Genomic DNA, 21,114 nt, shown 5'->3' with positions numbered 1-21,114 from the left:
ATGTAGCAGCCTGTAGGCCTATAAACCTGTAGACCGATAAACCTGTAGACCTATAAACCTGTAGACCTATAAACCTGTAGGCCTATAAACCTGTAGGTCGATAAACCTGTAGGCCTATAAACCTGTAGCAGCCTGTTGGCCTGTAAACCTGTAGACCTATAAACCTGTAGACCTATAAACCTGTAGACCCATAAACCTGTAGCAGCCTGTTGGCCTATAAACCTGTAGCAGCCTGTGGGCCTATAAACTTGTAGACCTATAAACCTGTAGACCTATAAACCTGTAGACCTATAAACCTGTAGACCCATAAACCTGTAGCAGCCTGTTGGCCTATAAACCTGTAGCAGCCTGTAGGCCTATAAACTTGTAGACCTATAAACCTGTAGACCTATAAACCTGTAGACCGATAAACCTGTAGACCTATAAACCTGTAGACCTATAAACCTGTAGGCCTATAAACCTGTAGGTCGATAAACCTGTAGGCCTATAAACCTGTAGCAGCCTGTTGGCCTGTAAACCTGTAGACCTATAAACCTGTAGACCTATAAACCTGTAGACCCATAAACCTGTAGCAGCCTGTTGGCCTATAAACCTGTAGCAGCCTGTGGGCCTATAAACTTGTAGACCTATAAACCTGTAGACCTATAAACCTGTAGACCTATAAACCTGTAGACCCATAAACCTGTAGCAGCCTGTTGGCCTATAAACCTGTAGCAGCCTGTAGGCCTATAAACTTGTAGACCTATAAACCTGTAGACCTATAAACCTGTAGCAGCCTGTTGGCCTATAAACCTGTAGCAGCCTGTAGGCCTATAAACCTGTAGACCCATAAACCTGTAGCAGCCTGTTGGCCTATAAACCTGTAGCAGCCTGTAGGCCTATAAACTTGTAGACCTATAAACCTGTAGACCTATAAACCTGTAGCAGCCTGTTGGCCTATAAACCTGTAGCAGCCTGTAGGCCTATAAACCTGTAGACCTATAAACCTGTAGCAGCCTGTAGACCTAGAAACCTGTAGACCTATAAACCTGTAGACCTATAAACCTGTAGCAGCCTGTAGGCCTATAAACCTGTAGACCTATAAACCTGTAGACCTATAAACCTGTAGACCTATAAACCTGTAGCAGCTTGTAGGCCTATAAACCTGTAGACCTATAAACCTGTAGACCTATAAACCTGTTGGCCTATAAACCTGTAGCAGCCTGTTGGCCTATAAACCTGTAGCAGCCTGTAGGCCTATAAATCTGTAGACCTATAAATCTGTAGACCTATAAACCTGTAGACCTATAAACCTGTAGACCTATAAACCTGTAGACCTATAAACCTGTAGACCTATAAACCTGTAGCAGCCTGTAGGCCTATAAACCTGTAGCAGCCTGTAGACCTATAAACCTGTAGACCTATAAACCTGTAGGCCTATAAACCTGTAGCAGCCTGTTGGCCTATAAACCTGTAGACCTATAAACCTGTAGACCTATAAACCTGTAGCAGCCTGTTGGCCTATAGACCTGTAGACCTATAAACCTGTAGCAGCCTGTTGGCCTATAGACCTGTAGACCTATAAACCTGTAGCAGCCTGTAGGCCTATAAACCTGTAGCAGCCTGTAGGCCTATAAACCTGTAGCAGCCTGTTGGCCTACCAGTCAGGACTGTAGACCTACCACTCAAGTATCGATGCGGCCTACTAACTAGTTCGGTTCTCGATCTGTTTGTTTTGAACCGTCTAGTCGAGAGTTGGGACCAGAGTTAGAGTCAGCTGGGACCAGAGTTAGAGTCAGCTGGGACCAGAGTTAGAGTCAGCTGGGACCAGAGTTAGAGTCAGCTGGGACCAGAGTTAGAGTCAGCTGGGACCAGGATATCCATGTAGTCTTGTGCATAAAGAAAGTATCAATCCTCTTCCCCAGCGCATCAGGACAGAATAAAAACTAGACAGACAGGCTGCCTGGGCAAGATCACCTCAAATAACGACCGCCCTATCAGTCCAATTACACAAGACAAGAAGTTAGCAGTCTTGAAGAAAATGCCTTATGAGTCAAATATAGCCTGACTGTCTTGCCCCATCATAACCCCAAAATATAGGCCTATGGTTGTTTGAAAAGACTGCTAACCTCTTGTCTTGCGTAATATGAGTGTTCAGGTCATTGAAATGACCATGTGGGCTAACAGTTGTAAATATTGCAGATTGTACCTTTACATCAACAAAAAAAGTGTATAACTTCATTAGAGGGTCACTTCAATTTTGATAAAACAGTGCGTTTATCTCTCTGGTCACTTCACCTCAACAAGAAACCTCTCCCCCAGTATGGGCTGGAAGGGATTCACTGACTGTATGGCTGTATTGGACCCTTATCAAATATCTTTAAGGTTTTCTAAACACTCAACTGATTAGCCTCCAGTTGTGTGACATCGTGGTAATCCAGAGGGATCTACCACAAAGCATGATCAATGAGTTAGCCATCTACCAGAAATAACTATAGATTTTTAACATTTAGATATGTGTTCTTGATGTTGAATTAAGTAAACCATGCCAAACTTTTAAAAATGTTTTTATCAAACGTTATAATATTTATATCCAGGCCTATCCACCTTCTCCACTATCCTCCAGGCTTATCCACCTCCTCCACTATCCTCCAGGCCTATCCACCTCCTACAGTATCCTCCAGGCCTATCCACCTTTTACAATATCGGGTGCACAACCTCTACTGGGCCTAGTCTATACACCGACTATATGACCTCTCTAGGCCCGGTGTTGTTGTCTTCCATGTAAGAATTTTTTTTCAACAGAACCGGCGGAATGAATACACCCCTGATCCCCACCGCACACAGAGTTAACTTTCATAGCAGCAACATACAAAGAGCATCATCACTTTGCTCGTTGTATAATTGTATCTACACGCCCTCCTCCTCTCACCTTTTCCCTTCGCTTGTGGACTTCAGTGCACAACACAACAGTCATCTGTGACCTGGCGGACAAACCTCTCCAAACCCAAACCTTCATACCATAACCGCTACACAGCCTACATCGTTGTCACCATATTATTAAGGTCATAGTGAATAAAGCTACTAGCACTAACGAGTTAGTAAACCCGCTACAATCAAGTAGTACAGTGTACAGCAAGCAGTTTAGCAGTTACTCCGGCGGGTCCCGGTGGCAATTAATTCATACAAGCGAAAGCTTACCTTGACTGATGAGTTCCAGTGTTAATAAGAATAGCCTTAGCCAGCTAGCTAACATAAATAGCATTCCTCTCTGTTGGAGTCAGGTTGTTGAGCTAAACTAGCTAGCTGAGTAAGTGAAAATAATTACAAAATCTCTCTCCAAATTGGGGTGGGGGGGGGGGGGGGGGGGAATTAATTTGTTCAAAACTGTTAAACTATTGTCTTTCTACTACTCACCACGCCTATAAACCTGTAGCAGCCTGTAGGCCTATAAACTTGTAGACCTATAAACCTGTAGACCTATAATCCTGTAGCAGCCTGTTGGCCTATAAACCTGTAGCAGCCTGTAGGCCTATAAACCTGTAGACCTATAAACCTGTAGCAGCCTGTAGACCTATAACCCTGTAGACCTATAAACCTGTAGACCTATAAACCTGTAGCAGCCTGTAGGCCTATAAACCTGTAGACCTATAAACCTGTAGCAGCCTGTAGACCTATAAACCTGTAGACCTATAAACCTGTAGACCTATAAACCTGTAGCAGCCTGTAGGCCTATAAACCTGTAGACCTATAAACCTGTAGACCTATAAACCTGTAGACCTATAAACCTGTAGCAGCCTGTAGGCCTATAAACCTGTAGACCTATAAACCTGTAGACCTATAAACCTGTAGCAGCCTGTTGGCCTATAAACCTGTAGCAGCCTGTAGGCCTATAAATCTGTAGACCTATAAATCTGTAGACCTATAAACCTGTAGACCTATAAACCTGTAGCAGCCTGTAGGCCTATAAACCTGTAGCAGCCTGTAGGCCTATAAACCTGTAGACCTATAAACCTGTAGGCCTATAAACCTGTAGGCCTATAAACCTGTAGCAGCCTGTTGGCCTATAAACCTGTAGACCTATAAACCTGTAGGCCTATAAACCTGTAGCAGCCTGTAGACCTATAAACCTGTAGACCTATAAACCTGTAGGCCTATAAACCTGTAGCAGCCTGTAGACCTATAAACCTGTAGACCTATAAACCTGTAGACCTATAAACCTGTAGCAGCCTGTTGGCAAGTTAGCAGGTTAACTCCTTGATCCTGCTTTGTGGTATAAACCTCTGTGTTACTAGGTTAACTCAAGACCTAGCTTTGTACAGCAGTAGTGTTGATGTCCTTAAATGATTGACAGGCTATGAATTGACCCACAAGGCCAATAGCTCCTATTCAGCCCTATTCTAGATTATCATCAGCCTAGAAATGTGTAGGGCTGGCACAATTACCATACGGTTATGGAGGAAGACCATGAAAATAAAAGAACCATCATAACAGTTAACAATAAAACATTTTTTCCCCCACGAACAGCTGACTGAAAGCCCCGTCCTCAGAGCATGCGCACACCAGCTGGCTGGTGTGTTTACGGATATATTCAATCGCTCCCTATCCCCGTCTGCTGTCCCCACCTGCTTCAAGATGGCCACCATTGTTCCTGTACCCAAGAAGGCAAAGATAACTGAACTAAATGGCGCTGGGGAACAAGACTGACGTTTTACATATCCTTAACCAATTGTGTTTTTTGTTTGTAACTTATTTTGTACATAATGTTGCTGCTACCGTCTCTTATGACCGAAAATAACTTCTGGGCATCAGGACCGTGATTACTCATCACGGACTGGCAGAATCCTTTTTTCCCTTTAACGAGACTGACGAGCCTGACGTGAATGATATACTGCTTCCTCAGGAACAGGCCCAGATCCCCGTGATTTGCGTGAAGAGAAGGTGGAGAAAAAGGGTCTGGAGGGCGGGCTGCCTTCTGAGAATTCGTAGGCGATCGAATAAACCCCGCTACATTCCATTCTGCTAGCAAACATGCAATCTTCGGAAAATAAAATCAGCGACTTACGAGAAAGATTAAACTACCAACGGGACATTCAAAACTGTAATATCTTATGCTTCACGGAGTTGTGGCTGAACGATGACACTATCAACATACAGCTGGCTGGTTATACGCCGTACCGGCAGGATAGAACAGCGGTGTCTGGTAAGACAAGGGGCGGTGGACTATGTATTTTTGTAAATAACAGCTGGTGCACGATATCTAAGGAAGTCTCAAGGTTTTGCTGACCTGAGGTAGAGTATCTCATGATAAGCTGCAGACCACACCATCTACCTAGAGAGTTTCTGTATTTTTCATAGCTGTCTACATACCACCACAGACTGATGCTGGTACTGAGACCGCACTGAATGAGCTGTATTCCTCCATAAGCAAACAGGAAAACGCTCACCCATGCAGTGCTCCTAGTAGCCGGGGACTTCAATGCAGGGAAACTTAAATCCATTTTACCAAATTTCTATCAGCATGTTAAATGTGCAACCAGAAGGGGAAATAAATAAATAAATAAATAAAATAAAAACATTTACAAAACAACTCTGGCCCACCTTTACTCTACACACAGAGATGCGTACAAAGCACTCCCTCGCCCTCCATTTGGCAAATCTGACCATAATTCTATCCTCCTGATTCCTGCTTATAAACAAAAATTAAAGCAGGAAGCACCAGTGACTTGATCAATAAAAAAAGTGGTCAGATGAAGCAGATGCTAAGCTACAGGACAGTTTTGCTAGCACAGACTGGAAAATGTTCCGGGATTCCTCCAATGGCATTGAGGAGTACACCACATCAGTCATTGGCTAAGAAGTGCATTGACGATGTCGTCCCCACAGTGACCGTACGTACATACCCCAACCAAAAGCCATGGACTACAGGCAACATCCGCACTGAGCTAAAGGCTAGAGATGCCGAGCAGGACTCTGAGCAGGTCTCTAACCCGGAAGCCTATAAAAAATCCCGCTATGCCCTCTGACGAACCATCAAACAGACAAAGCTTCAATACAGGACTAAGATTGAATCGTACTACACCGGCTCTGACTATTACAGACTACAAAGGGAAGCACAGCTGAGAGCTGCCCAGTGACACGAGCCTTCCAGACGAGCTAAACTACTTCTATGCTCGCTTCGAGGTAAATAACACTGAAACATGCGTGAGAGCACCAGCTGTTCTGGAAAACTGTGTGATCACGCTCTCCACAGCCAATGTGAGTAAGACCTTTAAACAGGTCAACATTCACAAGGTCGCAGGGCCAGACGGATTACCAGGACGTGTTTAAACTGCCTTGTTGGTTAGGGGCTCGTAAGTAAGCATTTCACTGTAAGGTCTACACCTGCTGTATTCGGCAAAGTTACAGACGACACAACAGTAGTGGACTTGATTACCAACAACAATGACGAGACTCAGAGTGTGGTGTCAGGAAAACAACTTTTCACTCAACGGCAACAAAACAAACAAGATGATTGTGGGCTTCAGGAAACAGCAGAGGGAGCACTACCTTATGCACATCGAAGGGACAGTAGTGGAGAAGGTGGAAAGTTTTAAGTTCCTCGGCGTACATATCACAGACAAACTGAAATGGTCCACCCACACAGACAGCATGGTGAAGAAGGCGCAACAGTGCCTCTTCAACCTCAGGAGTCTGAATAAATTTGGCTTGTCACCTAAAACCCTTACAAACTTTTACAGATACACAATTGAGAGTATCCTGTCAGGCTGTATCACCGCCTGGTATGGCAACTGCTCCACCCACAACCGTAAGGGTCTCCAGAGGGTAGTGCGGTCTGCACAACGCATCACCGGGGCAAACTACCTGCCCTCCAAGACACCTACAGCACCTGATATCACAGGAAGGCCAAAAAGATCATCAAGGACATCAACCACCCGATCCACTGCCTGTTCACCCTGCTGTCATCCAGAAGGCGATGTCAGTACAGGTGCATCAAAGCTGGGACAGAGAGACTGAAAAACAGCTTCTATCAAGGCCATCAGACTGCTAAACAGTCATCACCGACTCAGAGAGGCTGCTGCCTACATAGACTCCTATCACTGACCACTTTAATAATGTTAACATATCTTACATTACTCATCTCATATGTATATACTGTACCATCTATTGAACCATGCCTATGCCGCTCATCCATATTTACATGTACATATTCTTATTCCTCCCTTTAGATTTGTGTATTCGGTAGTTGTTGGGGAATTGTTAGATTACTTGTTAGATATTACTGCACTGTTGGAACTAGAAGCACAAGCATTTCGCTACACTCGCATTAACATCGGCTAACCATGTGAATGTGACCAATAAAATTTGATTTGAATTGAATTTGAAGACGGGACAGCCGGGCACTGGTGTGGTTGAGTCCATTTCTGTGGTAACATGGACTCTTAACAACATGATGAAGCTTTGTTGCTCCTTGCTGAAACAAGCAAAGTCTTGTAGCAAACAACCCCCCCCCCACACACACACACACACACAATGCAACAGCAGTAAACATAGAAATATAATAAATAGAACAGGCTTGGAACCTCTAACACTGGAAATGTGGCTAGTAAACTCATGGGTCCACTCACAATGGCTGCCTGGTATTGTGATGCAATCATTTCCATGGTAATGTAGAATGTTCATTCAAATGATGGTGATGTGGCCCATGCAATGGAATGTATGTTTTGTAATGTCAGTTAAGTTGAATCAACAAACGACAGCACATATTGATGGGTACACTTCCTGCTTTGCTTCTATCGGTACACTCGCAATAGCCACCAGTCAACCCATTATGCCATCATTGACTTGAATGGCGACGCCGTTCTATTCATTCTATGGCAGCACATGCGGTCAAGAGCGGAGGAGAAAATACGTTTTTTTTAAAAGACGTTTTTTTTATTGTTATTTATTATTTAAAACAGTTATCCAATATTCCATGACCGTCAGAGCCCTAGAAATTTGTCTTCAATCTTGGAATTCTCAGCCAGCCAACTCATAACTTCAACTATGACATGTTGTCAAACAGTCTAATGGGTCTGTGTACATCATAAAATGTTATTGAATTGGTTCACTTGCTGAGAGGCTATTGTCTCCAGGGTTGGATTCAATTCCTTTACAATTCCATTCAATTCAGAAAGTAAACCAAATTCCAATTCTAAATGTTCCACAATGAAAAGCATTGCAGAGAATTAGAATTGGAATTTCAGCAACTGAATTTAATTTAAATTGACCCCAACCCTGATTGTCCCTCTACTGGCACCTGCTAGCTGCTAAATTGATGTACCTATATTCACTGAGTATAGAAAACATTAAGAACACCTTCCTAATATTGAGTTTCACCCCCCCCCCCCCCCCTTGTCCCTCAGAACAGACTCAATTTGTCTGGGCATGGACTCTACGAGGTGTCGAAAGCGTCCCACGTGTGAAAAACCCAGCAGCGTTGCAGTTCTTGACACAAATCAGTGCACCTGGCACCTACTACCATACCCCGTTCAAAGGCACTTAAATCTTTTGTCTTGCCCATTCACCCTCTGAAAGGCACACATACACAACCCATCTTTAGCCTGTCTCCTCCCTTTCATCTACACTGATTGAAGTGGATTTAACAGGTGACATTAATAAGGGATTATAGCTTTCAACTGGATTCAACTGGTCAGTCTGTCATGGAAAGAGCAGGCGTTCTTAATGTTTTGTACACTCAGTCTATAATAGGCTAATATCCGGAAGTAATGAACGTCACTCACTATTTACTTATAATCAGGGTTGAGTAGGTTACTTTCTAAATGTAATCCATTAGTCACATACCCCTTTTAACATGACCTACCTAACACCTGTCAGCCAGCTGGAACAGCAATAATGATCTGATTAGGTCATGTTTATATATGACCAAGCAAACTGACTGATATTACGGAACACCTGGCTTCAAAGTGTTTCAAATCATTTCCAATGCTCTAGCTGTGCTTGAAGAAAACAGGCTAAAACAGGGAGAGTCTTAACTTGTACCAATAAACACTCGCTTTTTTTGCTTTCTGTTGCAAAACGTATTTTCTCCGTTGCACCATAATGAATACGGCCCATCTTCACAGCTGTGTCTTCCTACACAATGGAGAATGGAGTCACAGTAAACAAAGCCTTGCAGGCAGCAACAGTACAGCAGTGAGAGGAAACATTGAGAACTGTTTTCTAACAGAGGTCTGGTCTGATATGATCTTCACAGCAGACCTCAAATGTTTTTTTTTTTTTTAAGTCGAACTTTAGCAGTAAACAGCTGTTCCCCAGTCACAGATAAAAGGGGTTGGAAGCTTGTATTTTAACAATATGTTATCTCGAACTTGTCCGATTTAGATAGAGGAAAAGACCCTACAGCCACAGCAAGCCTCATCAAACTTTTGTAAAAGCAAGCAGAACATTGGTAGCTCTCTCTCTCTCAGCCAAAGGGATGGACGTTTGTATGCATTTTACAAGGTGTTATCTCTCATGGTAATAACTAGGGAAGTAACGATTCACCGCGCCGTTCCCAATTCAAATGTTAAGATATGAGTGCATCAGTCCGTGGTTAACAACTGATCCAAATGTAGTATACGTCGGTCAGAAAAATCGATTAATACGGTAAGAATTGTCAGTTCACTAACATGTTTAGCTCATATTACTATCTACCTACTGAAAATACCTCATATTTGACTGATGTGTCCTCTCCTTCAGTGTGGAACTAAGCACCTCTCCTTCAGTGTGGAACTAAGCCCCTCTCCTTCAGTGTGGAACTAAGCACCTCTCCTTCAGTGTGGACCTAAGCCCCTCTCCTTCAGTGTGGAACTAAGCCCCTCTCCTTCAGTGTGGAACTAAGCATCTCTCCTTCAGTGTGGAACTAAGCCCCTCTCCTTCAGTGTGGAACTAAGCCCCTCTCCTTCAGTGTGGAACTAAGCCCCTCTCCTTCAGTGTGGAACTAAGCCCCTCTCCTTCAGTGTGGAACTAAGCACCTCTCCTTCAGTGTGGAACTAAGCTCCACTCCTTCAGTGTGGAACTAAGCACCTCTCCTTCAGTGTGGAACTAAGCGCGTAACTGACCAGGGTTTCCGTTAGGAAAATGTGGCGCCAGACAACGTGACCGGGAGGATTTAAAATTGACCGGCCATTTTGAGAGGATGCGTGCTTCAATTACCAGTTGAGAAATAAAAATAATATATATTTTTTAAATGTTGCACGCAATTGCATTTATAATTGTTGCGCCATGAATGGGCTTATAAAAGCACGTTTTACTCCAGCAGCTGAGAAGGAGAAAGCCCTCTCAAAATAGGCTCTGTATGCTGTGCACATGTGATAGTTACATTGGATAAATAAGATACATGATGATTAATGAAAATACAAAACAGGCCAATTATAATTCTGCAAATTGACCTATAGACCAATAAGCATGAAGGTCAAATGTATTTACATTGATGGAAATGCCAGTCTATGAATAAAAAGCATTATTTTTCATTTAGATATTTTTTCCTTGCAGTAATTTTGCCCGGCAACAGTTTAATTTATTGGCCTTTCAATTATTATAATTATAAAAAAATAAATAAAATGTAATTGGGCAAAAAGCTGTCAATTGCCAGCTAACAGAAACCCTGACAGTCATTGATGAATTAGTCATTTTGCATGCCAAACAACCACAGGCAGCCTAGTCAAACTGTGCACTGCTTCACGTGCTGTCGAAGGAGAGGTAGCAGAAAAAACATTTTGTTCTCGAGATGATAGTTTACGGATTCGACCATATTAATGACCTAAGGCTCGTATTTCTGTGTGTTATTATGTTATAATTAAGTCTATGATTTGATAGAGCAGTCTGACTGAGCGGTGGTAGGCAGCAGCAGGCTCGTAAGCATTCATTCAAACAGCACTTGCGTGTGTTTTGCCAGCAGCTCTTCGCTGTGCTTCAAGCATTGCGCCGTTTATGACTTCAAGCCTATCAACTCCCAAGATTAGGCTGGTGTAACCGATGTGAAATGGCTAGCGTTAATTCAGTATTGTTGTAATTGTCATTATTACAAATAAAATAAAAAAAAAAAATTGGCAGATTAATCGGTATCAGCTTTTTTTGGTCCTCCAATAATCGGTATCGGCGTTGAAAAACCATAATCGGTCGACCTCTCCTCTATATACATGAGGCAGCAGTCTCTAAAGTGCAGGGTAGAGTACCAGGCTGTAGCCAGCTAGTGATGAGGCTGGAGATAAACAGCATCTATCAGTCTCCATCTGCTAGACGGTAGCAGAGTATGTGAGCGGAGCAGAGTGGAGAAAGGAGTGGAACGTGCCCAATTTGACTGGAGCTTGGAGCGAGTTTCACCAAAGGTTGGAGCGTCGGCCTTCTCGCCCGCTCCAATTTCGCTCCAGTAGCGCTCACCTCACGAGCTCAGGGCATGCCCGGCCCAGCATGCATCTGTAGTCTACTTGTGTGCTGCTATAGCCCCTTGCTTTAGCTACTGTCACAGAGTTCACTAAATATTTTCATAAAGAAACTGATAAAACACACTAGTGAAAAATCAAGGTGACTTACAAAAGATGAGGACCAAGAGCAAGAGAGGGAGTGTGGTGATGTAGTGTCCACAACTAAAGAATCATTGTGGAAGTTGAAAAGACAGGTATCTGAAAGCATGACGGTATACACACTACATGCACATGCTAAAAGAAAGTGGGTAGCTCGCTAATAAGTATGTCACAGTGGCAGTATTTATAAACAAAAAGTGGGATCTCTTAAAAGTTCCGTTCATTTTCATTCTATTATCTATATACACACACAATAGGCCATTATTGATTTGGGCCCAATAGGCAAGGCATATTACCTACATTTTGATAGTTATTTTACCTAAAATCCTTTAGACCTGCCTACAGAAAAATTGAGGAAAAAAAACTACACATCCCAGAGTGGCCCAAAGGGTGTTTAACATCCCCAGTGGCTCTGCAGGCGCTGAAAGGGTGTTTAACATCCCCAGTGGCTCTGCAGGCGCTGAAAGGGTGTTTAACATCCCCAGTGGCTCTGCAGGCGCTGACAGGGTAATCTCCGCTGCTGGCCTGCTCTCCAGGTACCATCGCATGAGCCTGAAGCCACAGACTCTGGTCAAACTCATGTTTCTAAAAATAAATTCAAAAAGGCACAGTAGACGGAGGCTAATAAGGAATTTTTTCATTTTTTCATCACAGTCTATATGTGCAACTTATCAACTAGAATGATTTAATACAACTGTTCACATGCTGAGCACTTAATGTCTCTGCCAGCCTGAAATGGATCACAATATATTTATTTGTAAATCAAATCAAATTGTATTTGTCACATACACATGTTTAGCAGATGTATTTGTGGGTGTAGCACAATGCTTGTAGGCTATACAGCCTTGAAATAATTGAAAAAAATATATATCCTAAATAATTAATTTCCGTTCCTTCTTAGGCTCCCTGTCTGGCTCCTGACCTATTTAGAGTGTTTATATGCTGTTTAATATGACATGTAGCCTATTTAGAGTGTTTATATGCTGTTTAATATGACATGTAGCCTATTTAGAGTGTTAATATACTGTTTAATATGACATGTAGCCTATTTAGAGTGTTAATATACTGTTTAATATGACATGTAGCCTATTTAGAGTGTTAATATACTGTTTAATATCACATGTAGCCTATTTATAGTGTTAATATGCTGTTTAATATGACATGTAGCCTATTTAGAGTGTTAATATACTGTTTAATATGACATGTAGCCTATTTATAGTGTTAATATGCTGTTTAATATGACATGTAGCCTATTTAGAGTGTTTATATGCTGTTTAATGACATGTAGTTTATTTCGAGTGTTTATATGCTGTTTAATATGACATGTAGCCTATTTAGAGTGTTAATATACTGTTTAATATGACATGTAGTCTTTTTAGAGTGTTTATATGCTGTTTAATATGACATGTAGCCTTTTTAGAGTGTTTATATGCTGTTTAATATGACATGTAGCCTATTTAGAGTGTTAATATGCTGTTTAATATGACATGTAGTTTATTTAGAGTGTTTATATGCTGTTTAATATGACATGTAGTTTATTTGAAATGATGAGCGCTTCTTACAGTCACCTTTTCCTCTTGTTTATGAAAATACTTTTCATTGAAATCATATGGTTTGGTTTCAATATTTCAAAACCAAATACTTCAAAACCAAGTCCAGGTAGTCACAAGAATAGATTGTGTTGGTTAAAATGTGATTTTAATAAATGGAGTGTTTTTTTAGCAGAGAGGTTGGAAAGGACCAGGAGCAGTGCGCTCGATTCGCTACATTGAAGTCAAAATGTAGGGGTGTTGGACAAAACAATGTAATCGGAGAGTTGATTATCTCTAACAATGCAGAGTATCAAAGGCAAATGAATGGTACGTTTTCAAAACGCCGCTTTTACCCCACGCTTGTTCTGTCTCTGGCCCAACCCACCGGTTTCTAGGACAAATCAGACGGATTTTCACTCTAGAAATCGTCGGGGAGCTACTCAAATCCAGAGTCATTGCGGATAATAAACTAAATGTCCGTGGACGGGCCGTAGCAAGGAGTTTGGGGAGCCCAGGCCGTCTCATATTCAGCCTCTGTATCGGGGAATTGGCTTCAGAAGCTCTGGTCCTGGGTGTTAGTGAAGGAATGTTCAGCATTAAAAAGCCGCACTAATGCCCTGGACCAGAGGTACACTTCCTGCGGCTACATCTGTTATTGGTTTCACTAGCAAATAGTACTAAAATTATAGTAGCCTTCTCAGCTATTCTCTCCTTCGTTGGCCTGAGAGAGCATTCCCATAGCATGAGTGGGTGACAGCCTGGGTACGGTTTTCCCCTCTCTGTCACTATGGGGACCCTGGCGAAACTGTCACAGGTTGGGCCTCTGCAATGACGAATAAAACGCATTGTTATCAAATAAACATTTTTAATTATTCACATGCTTCGTAAACAACAGGTGTATTCGAACAGTGAAACGCTTACTTAACGGGCCCTTCCCGAACAACGCAGAGAGAAAAAGAAAATAGAGAAATAGAGAAGTAAAACAAGTAGTTAATAATGAAACTAATAATAAATACACACCGAGTAAACGGTAACGGTAGCAGCACAAGACGAAACCAGTGTGTGAACATTGTTCAGTTATAAGAATTAGGCCGTGTTAGCTAGTTATTATCATCACTAATCTGTAGATGAGCCATCTTCCAAACCATTGCCCTATTTCATTTAGGTTATAACGTTACTGTAGCTGCCTTTCTTGGCCATCGATGGCATTGTTAGCTATAACTAAGGACACGTTGATTTAATGTACATTACAATAATCCTGAGCCTGTTTTTGCGTCTTTCTCTGTTTACTCTCTCACTGAGTAACGTTAGTCAACATAAAACACCTCTCACCCATTTTGTCTGTCAGATATTGTAGATAGTTAGCATGGCAAGGCTGGAGATGGTATATCTAGTTACCTCGTTTGGTAACCTAACGTTACCGTGCTATTTCACGAATTTAACTAGTTTAGCTAGACAGTAGCTTGCTAGATTTCTATCAAAAATAAACGTTTTAATAACAGTTTACGATTTAGCTAGGTAGCTACCAAGCTAACTGTGAATGACTGTGATTTATTTACCTGTTATTTGATAGGCAGTGGATTTTCCCAAACCAGTCAAGACAAACGAGCTCCACACACCACGATCCAAACGGCCAAAATCTTCGTATTATATCCAAGTCTTGTATGATTCCCCGGTAGAAAATAAAATATAGTCCCTCCAAAATCATACGCACTCTTTCGATCTTCGTAAAAAAAAAAAAACACGATTAAGCAGTGAGCTTAGTAGCTAACCGCTAGCCAGTTACAAGCACAGCAGCAGCTAACCAAGGCAGAAGAGTTGGATCGGATGAGGCGAGGTGCGTACCCCATTGAAATGAACAGGGCGTACCAAAATCATAGACATAGGACACATAGAACAGATTCGTCACCCAGTGCGTTATTAATGACACATTACAATATATATTTGCTCATGGCCCTTTTTTAAATGAGTGATCAACTAAAATGGGTATCGACTATCATCTATAAAGTATCGACTATGAACTAACAAAAAGCTCTTATCAGAAGATAGAAAATATATAAGAAATGAAGTGCGCGTTTGGTCCACAGCGTTTGGTAATCAGTTGGGTCGCAGTTTGATGACGTTTTGACATTGCTATGGAGCGCTCTTGAAAAAGTTGCTAACTAGCTCGCTTGTAAGGTAGCTGCAATTATTCAATTTTATTTAGCGAAAGTCGGAAACATGTAGCTACATACATAAACATACGACGTGGTAAAGCTTAGACATAGCGAAATTAGTAGCTTTAACTTGAAACTTGCTTTAATAACCCATGTCTGTCGGTTCAGTTGCTAGATAGCTAGCTAGCGATGTTAACTAGCTGACCATTGGCAAAACGATGCATGAATAGCTAGCTAACCTCTTCTCTTCTCACAAGGTCCGACCTCTGAGGTATAATAAGAAGGGTCCATCCATGGCTCTTATTTCAAGATCATGCAGTGGGTTCCTCGCCCAACTGTCATCACTGACGCATCACAAGGCTTTCAGGTGACAATTTGTTTTGATATATAAGTTATCTGCCTTCATTGTGTATACTTGCTTTCCCTGTCGCACACGGTATTGTATTTGCTACCTACACAGATTGTACACCAAATAGTAAAAGTTACAAAAACAAAACTTATGAACGGGAATTTTTATTTAACCTTTTAACTAGGCAAGTCAATTATGAAAATTCTTATTTACAATGCCGGCCTAAAAACACAAATGGCACACAGAACAGATTTACCACTTCCTAGACTTGCTTTCAATGCTAATGAACAATCTATAACTCCATTTTTCTATGTCCGTTTGGTGGGTCACCAAAAAAGTTACATATTCCAGCTTTAATATTAAAAATACGTTCATTACTCAAATATTTCCATTAGCAACTACTGTCATTTACTGTCGTCATGAACGGTATGCACATCTAAAAAAGGTCTAAATAAAGATTTACAAGCAACTAAAAATGCCTATTCTGCACCTCTGATCACTCACCTCCCAAGGATCCTCGATAGCACTAACCTTAATGCCATGTACAGGTCAGAAGTCTACACCAGCTCAATAAATTGTAGGTCCCGAAAATGATTATTTGTTTCTCTGTTTATTTAGACTTTTTTTGGAAGTACATACCGGCTGTGGCGGCAGTAAATGACGATATTTGCTAATCAAAACTCCATATTTGAATAACGAACGTATTTTGACATTATTAAGCTTGAAAGCTGGTGAATGGCTGATTCCTGGGCTTAAAGGAGATTTGCCCCACCTACGTCCTGCAAGGCCAGATTCTGTTTGGCGTAGCCCTTGATCATGACTCAGTTCCATTACATCCCCAACAAAAAACAATCTTGGTAGACCGAAAGTCGTCTGTTCTTTCAACCAATCGATTGCTCAAATTTTTTAAACGTGTATTTTTACATATATAGAAATACCCTATGTGTTTTAATAAAATCAACTATATGCACTGAGCTTGTCTGATGCTTTAAGCTTATGGTTTGATGCCTCGAGGGCGCCAGAGATCCAGACCCAACTATTCTCCTCCCACTCCTGCTGGCTTTCGCAGATTCTGCCATTACTCTCATGAAGTGGCTGGTAATAGGCTACACGAGGAGTCGGCGACCTTCCTCCTCATATGGAATGCCAATTTCTTACCATTCCTACCGATCTGCATGCCAGTTATGGTTCACATATGCACATTTGTGAAACCGTTTCATTTACTTTATAATGATGTCTTCATATGTCAAAATCATTGTCATGTGGTTAATCAAAATTCTATTGCCAACTATGTAAACATAGCTGACATAAAGCCAACAAATAAAAACATTGCAGCCTGCAGGTAGAAAATATCCAGATTTATAAAAAAAAAAAAAAAAACTATAAATCACATTGGCTACACATGGCCTGTCTGCAATGAACTTGAAACATTGTATCAACTATTAACTTGGGTCTGGCCCAAAGCTTGCACTAGCGAACTTGCGTAAGGGATAAGAAGCAGTGCTTGATTTGGGCAGGAGCTCACCGGAGCTGAGTACTGCCACCTCACATTCTACTGCCTGAGCATCTGTCCATCTTATAGAATATTAGCTCAAAAGTATTGTGGAGCTCCTGCACCTAAATATAAACAGTACCAGCACCCAAAATAAGTACTGGAACCTATATCAGTCCAAGTCAAGCTCTGATAAGAAGCCTATTTTATGTTTCCACTGGATCAGAGCATGACATTGTTCCCTTTCACGCTGAGTGGTTATCCAAAGGGAGAGGGCTGGAAAGATTTTTCAAATACATTGAGGAACTATTGTCATTCTCAATGGATGTAAAAACAGACTTTGTTTACTTGAGGTGAAGAAAACAACATTACTTTGAGAAGCTCCACAGTTCATTAGTGGTGGGGCGTTAAGCCAAACAGAAATACTATCAGATCCCCAAATGTGCACATTTATACGCCTACATTTGCCTGCTGGCCAGGGAGCCTAGGACTACTTCTATGCGTACGCGTCCTTGCACAACATTGACAGGAGCGCGCCAAACAAAAGACAATGACTAAATTGACAGAACTCGTAAATGGAATTAAATAAACCAAAACTTGTTTCTCACAAGTATAGCATAGGTTGTGCACTCTGCAAACCATTGTGTTCACTCCCACAATGAGAACAGGAAGACTGGAATCATATTGAATGCATTCAAATAAGACTGTAACAAACATTTTAGATTAGGAATGAAGGGTAAATGTTCTACTGGTGAAATGTCATGGGGAATTGATATCCACTAACAATCAAACGCAAACAATTCACACAATGAAGTTATGAAACAATGAATGTACATAAATTGGCGGGAGAGAAGTGTATTCTGGAGAGGAAAAGTGCATTGTGCATCTGGGCGCACGGTCAATCCGATGTCAGCATTGGACGTGCAGTATTTACGGTGATACGGCCTCAGCAGAAATCAGGGTATTCATACTTATTGTGCTTCACGGAGCAGTGCAGAGCTGTTGTCAAGGAAGTGAGTTTGTGTTTATACAGGATGTACCGCCCCCACCTACCGCCAACCAATCATGTCAATGCGGAGCTATACAGAACCCCCCCCCGCATCGTTACATTTGGGAGGCTCATGGCAATGTGGTACTGAGCTGGATTTGGCCTCTGGAGTTTCCTCAATTGAGTCACACCCTCAATATTGAGCCTCCAAACACATTTTTTGAATAAATCATAAATTGTCTTGTAGTCTATGCCTCTGCAATGGATTAGTTGCATTTACATTTAAGTCATTTAGCAGACGCTCTTATCCAGAGCGACTTACAAAATGGTGCATTCACCTTATGATATCCAGTGGAACAACCACTTTACAATAGTGCATCTAAATCTTTTAAGGGGGGGGGTTATTTGTGTTATTTCAGAGTTTTGATGTCTTCACTATTATTCTACAATGTAGAAAATAGTAAAAATTAAGAAAAACCCTGGAATGAGTGTGTGTCCAAACTTGACTGGTACTATACAGTGGGGGAAAAAATTATTTCATCCCCTGCTGATTTTGTACGTTTGCCCACTTACAAAGAAATGATCTTCCCTGGGTTAAATCCAGAAGACACATTTCAGTTGAATACATTGTTGGACAATTGACTAGGTATCCCCCTGTCCAGTAACGCCCAGTAATGGATACCAAAAATCTTTGTACACCAGATCATGTGATACAACCAATCTGTAGCTATGTATCTGCTAGTTGCCTGATGTCCAGTCATCTGTTATGAAAGGCCAAACATTTTTCTCTGTGCACGAGGTTACATGACGTGCACAATCAGTCTTATTGTATTTGAATTATGGGGTGATTCCTAACACGGTTCTAACCGGCCCTCCGCCCAGTACCCTGCCCTGAACTTTAGTCACTGTCACGAGACAGCTACCACCCGGTTACTCTACCCTGCACCTTAGAGGCTGCTGCCCTGTGTACATAGTAACGGAACACTGGTCCCTTTGAGTAACGGAACGCTGGTTCCTTGAATGTTTCCATACTGTTTTAGCCACTTTATATGTATATAGTGTATTCTAGTCAAGGCTCATCCTATTCAACTATTGCTGTATATATATACTATTCCTCATATGTAGTGCTACATACATATTCTACCATGTACTGTCCATTTACAGTCTATACATACACACATATTTAGACTCTGGACTCTGACGTTGCTCGTCCTAACATTTCTATATTCCATTATTTAACTTGTTAGTTGCTACTGTTAGAGCTAGGAACCAAGCATTTTGCTACGCCCACATTAAAATCTGCTAAACATGTGTATGTGATTTCAATGACTTGTGGTCTTGGCCATAGTGACTATATTCTTATGATATATTCTCTCTCTCTCGTAGTGTGTCAGCAGCCGCCGCAGCCATCCAGAAGATGACCAGGGTACGTGTAGTTGACAACAGTCCACTGGGTAATACCCCGTGGCACCGCTCCCCTAGAGTCATCCACGTGTACACCAAGAATGGAGTGGGCAAGGTGGGCGACCGCGTTCTACTGGCCATCAAGGGAGGGAAGAAAAAAGCTCTTATCGTTGGCCACAAGATGCCCGGAGAGCGGATGAACCCGCGTTTTGACTCCAACAATGTTGTCCTGATTGAAGACAATGGTAACCCTACGGGAACTAGAATTAAGGTTCCACTACCGACACACTTGCGCAAAATGGAAGGAGACTATTCCAAACTGTTAGCCATCGCTAGCAGGTTTGTGTAGTACTGTAACAGCAGGTCCTTCGTTAATAGTTGTGATGACAGCTGTCATGTCCTCATACAGGATCAAGCCTATGGGGGTGATTCCTAACACATTTTCACGTAGTCTCCCATTGAAATCAACGTATAACTAAGTGAACATTTTTTACTTTAACTCGGCTGTGTGCCCCTATGTTAGCCAACGGAAATCTCTCCACATGTTATTGGTAATGAAACCATGTTATGGCCTGTTGTCAATGTAATCAGACCCTTTTTCTCCACGAAGTCTCATGTCATTTATGTTGTTTTGATAAATAAAATTGACATCATTCAAATGAGCATCTTTTTATTATTCCTCGGTGTACTTCTTGGGCCGGTTTCCCGGACACAGATGAGCGTTGTCCTGGACAATAAAACAAGTTCAATGGAGAATCTTAATTTTAATCTTCCACAGTATGTAGTCCAAGACTATGCCTTTTTTTTTTGGTGTCCAGGAAAATGTCCAACTCAAGGATCTAGTTGAAATATGCTCATCACAGCCTACTGTTCATTCTAACAGGTGGCACTAAGAATTATTTCTCCCCTCTGCATGTTATGTAATTACAGTAGTTAACTTTTTGTTCCCAAATGAATGCCGGTTATTTTAATAACTTTTTGTATCCTTTCTTGAGGACATTTCCGCTACATGCAACATTCAGATATAAATGTTAGAACAAGCAAGGCACATTCAGATAGAAATATGTTGTAGAACGAGCAAGGCACATTCATATAGAAATATGTTGTGTAGAATGAGCAAGGCACTACATGGAACATTCATATAGAAATATGTTGTGTAGAATGAGCAAGGCACTACATGGAACATTCAGATAGAAATATGTTGTGTATAATGGGCAAGGCACTACATGGAACATTCCGATAGAAATATGTGTAGAACGAACAAGGCTTTGACATATAGAATAAAGATTCATGGCACCTATTTGCTTGGGGACCAGACGGTGAATTTGATTCTGGAAAATGGACCTCTCGGGTCCTTCACAAGCCAGAATGTTGAAGAAAATCATATTTGAACTTACTCTGCCAATTTGTCCGTGGTGTTGGTCCTTCAGTTGCTTGAATTTTGAGACGTCTCCAAAATAGTCTAGTTTACCCCATTTGTTAGAGCGCCGGTACTGCAGTTAATGTCTATCACCTGGCGCACAACCATGTAAACACCTGCAAGACTTTGGTTAGTGTTCATGGTTTGCGTGCGTGCACTTCCGTCTTGTGCACTTGCCTTTGGTCATGAGCACTGCACGTCTTGGTTGCCACCAGGCTGCGTTTAGA

General features: G+C 41.7%; 2 protein-coding genes across 4 annotated transcripts in view; one reads left to right on the top strand and one right to left on the bottom strand.

The window, feature by feature from the left end:
* The window catches only part of LOC106578786 (mechanosensitive cation channel TMEM63B), a 97,677-nt gene extending 82,763 nt beyond the window's left edge, over positions 1 to 14,914 (bottom strand). For both annotated transcript variants that reach the window (XM_045702296.2, XM_045702297.2), the window contains exon 1: positions 14,638 to 14,914. The gene's annotated coding sequence lies outside the window, so the exon portion shown is untranslated. The remainder of the gene's footprint in view (positions 1 to 14,637) is intronic.
* A 246-nt stretch (positions 14,915 to 15,160) lies between these two features.
* mrpl14 (mitochondrial ribosomal protein L14) lies at positions 15,161 to 20,126 on the top strand. Of its 2 annotated transcripts, none has more exons than XM_014157948.3 (3): positions 15,161 to 15,256; positions 15,492 to 15,601; positions 19,450 to 20,126. In XM_014157948.3, exons 2-3 carry the CDS (start codon positions 15,528 to 15,530, stop codon positions 19,814 to 19,816), a joined length of 441 nt encoding a protein of 146 aa, XP_014013423.1. In that variant the 5' UTR covers positions 15,161 to 15,256; positions 15,492 to 15,527; the 3' UTR covers positions 19,817 to 20,126. The 2 variants fall into 2 exon arrangements, with proteins under 2 accessions (XP_014013423.1, XP_014013424.1); XM_014157949.3 differs by having other exon boundaries at positions 15,188 to 15,251.
* The last annotated feature ends 988 nt before the right edge of the window (positions 20,127 to 21,114 follow it).

Source organism: Salmo salar, chromosome 19, assembly GCF_965601325.2.
Source record: "Salmo salar chromosome 19, fSalSal1, whole genome shotgun sequence".
In the NCBI taxonomy this organism is placed as follows: Eukaryota; Metazoa; Chordata; class Actinopteri; order Salmoniformes; family Salmonidae; genus Salmo; species Salmo salar.
This window is presented reverse-complemented; position numbering and strand designations above follow the sequence as displayed.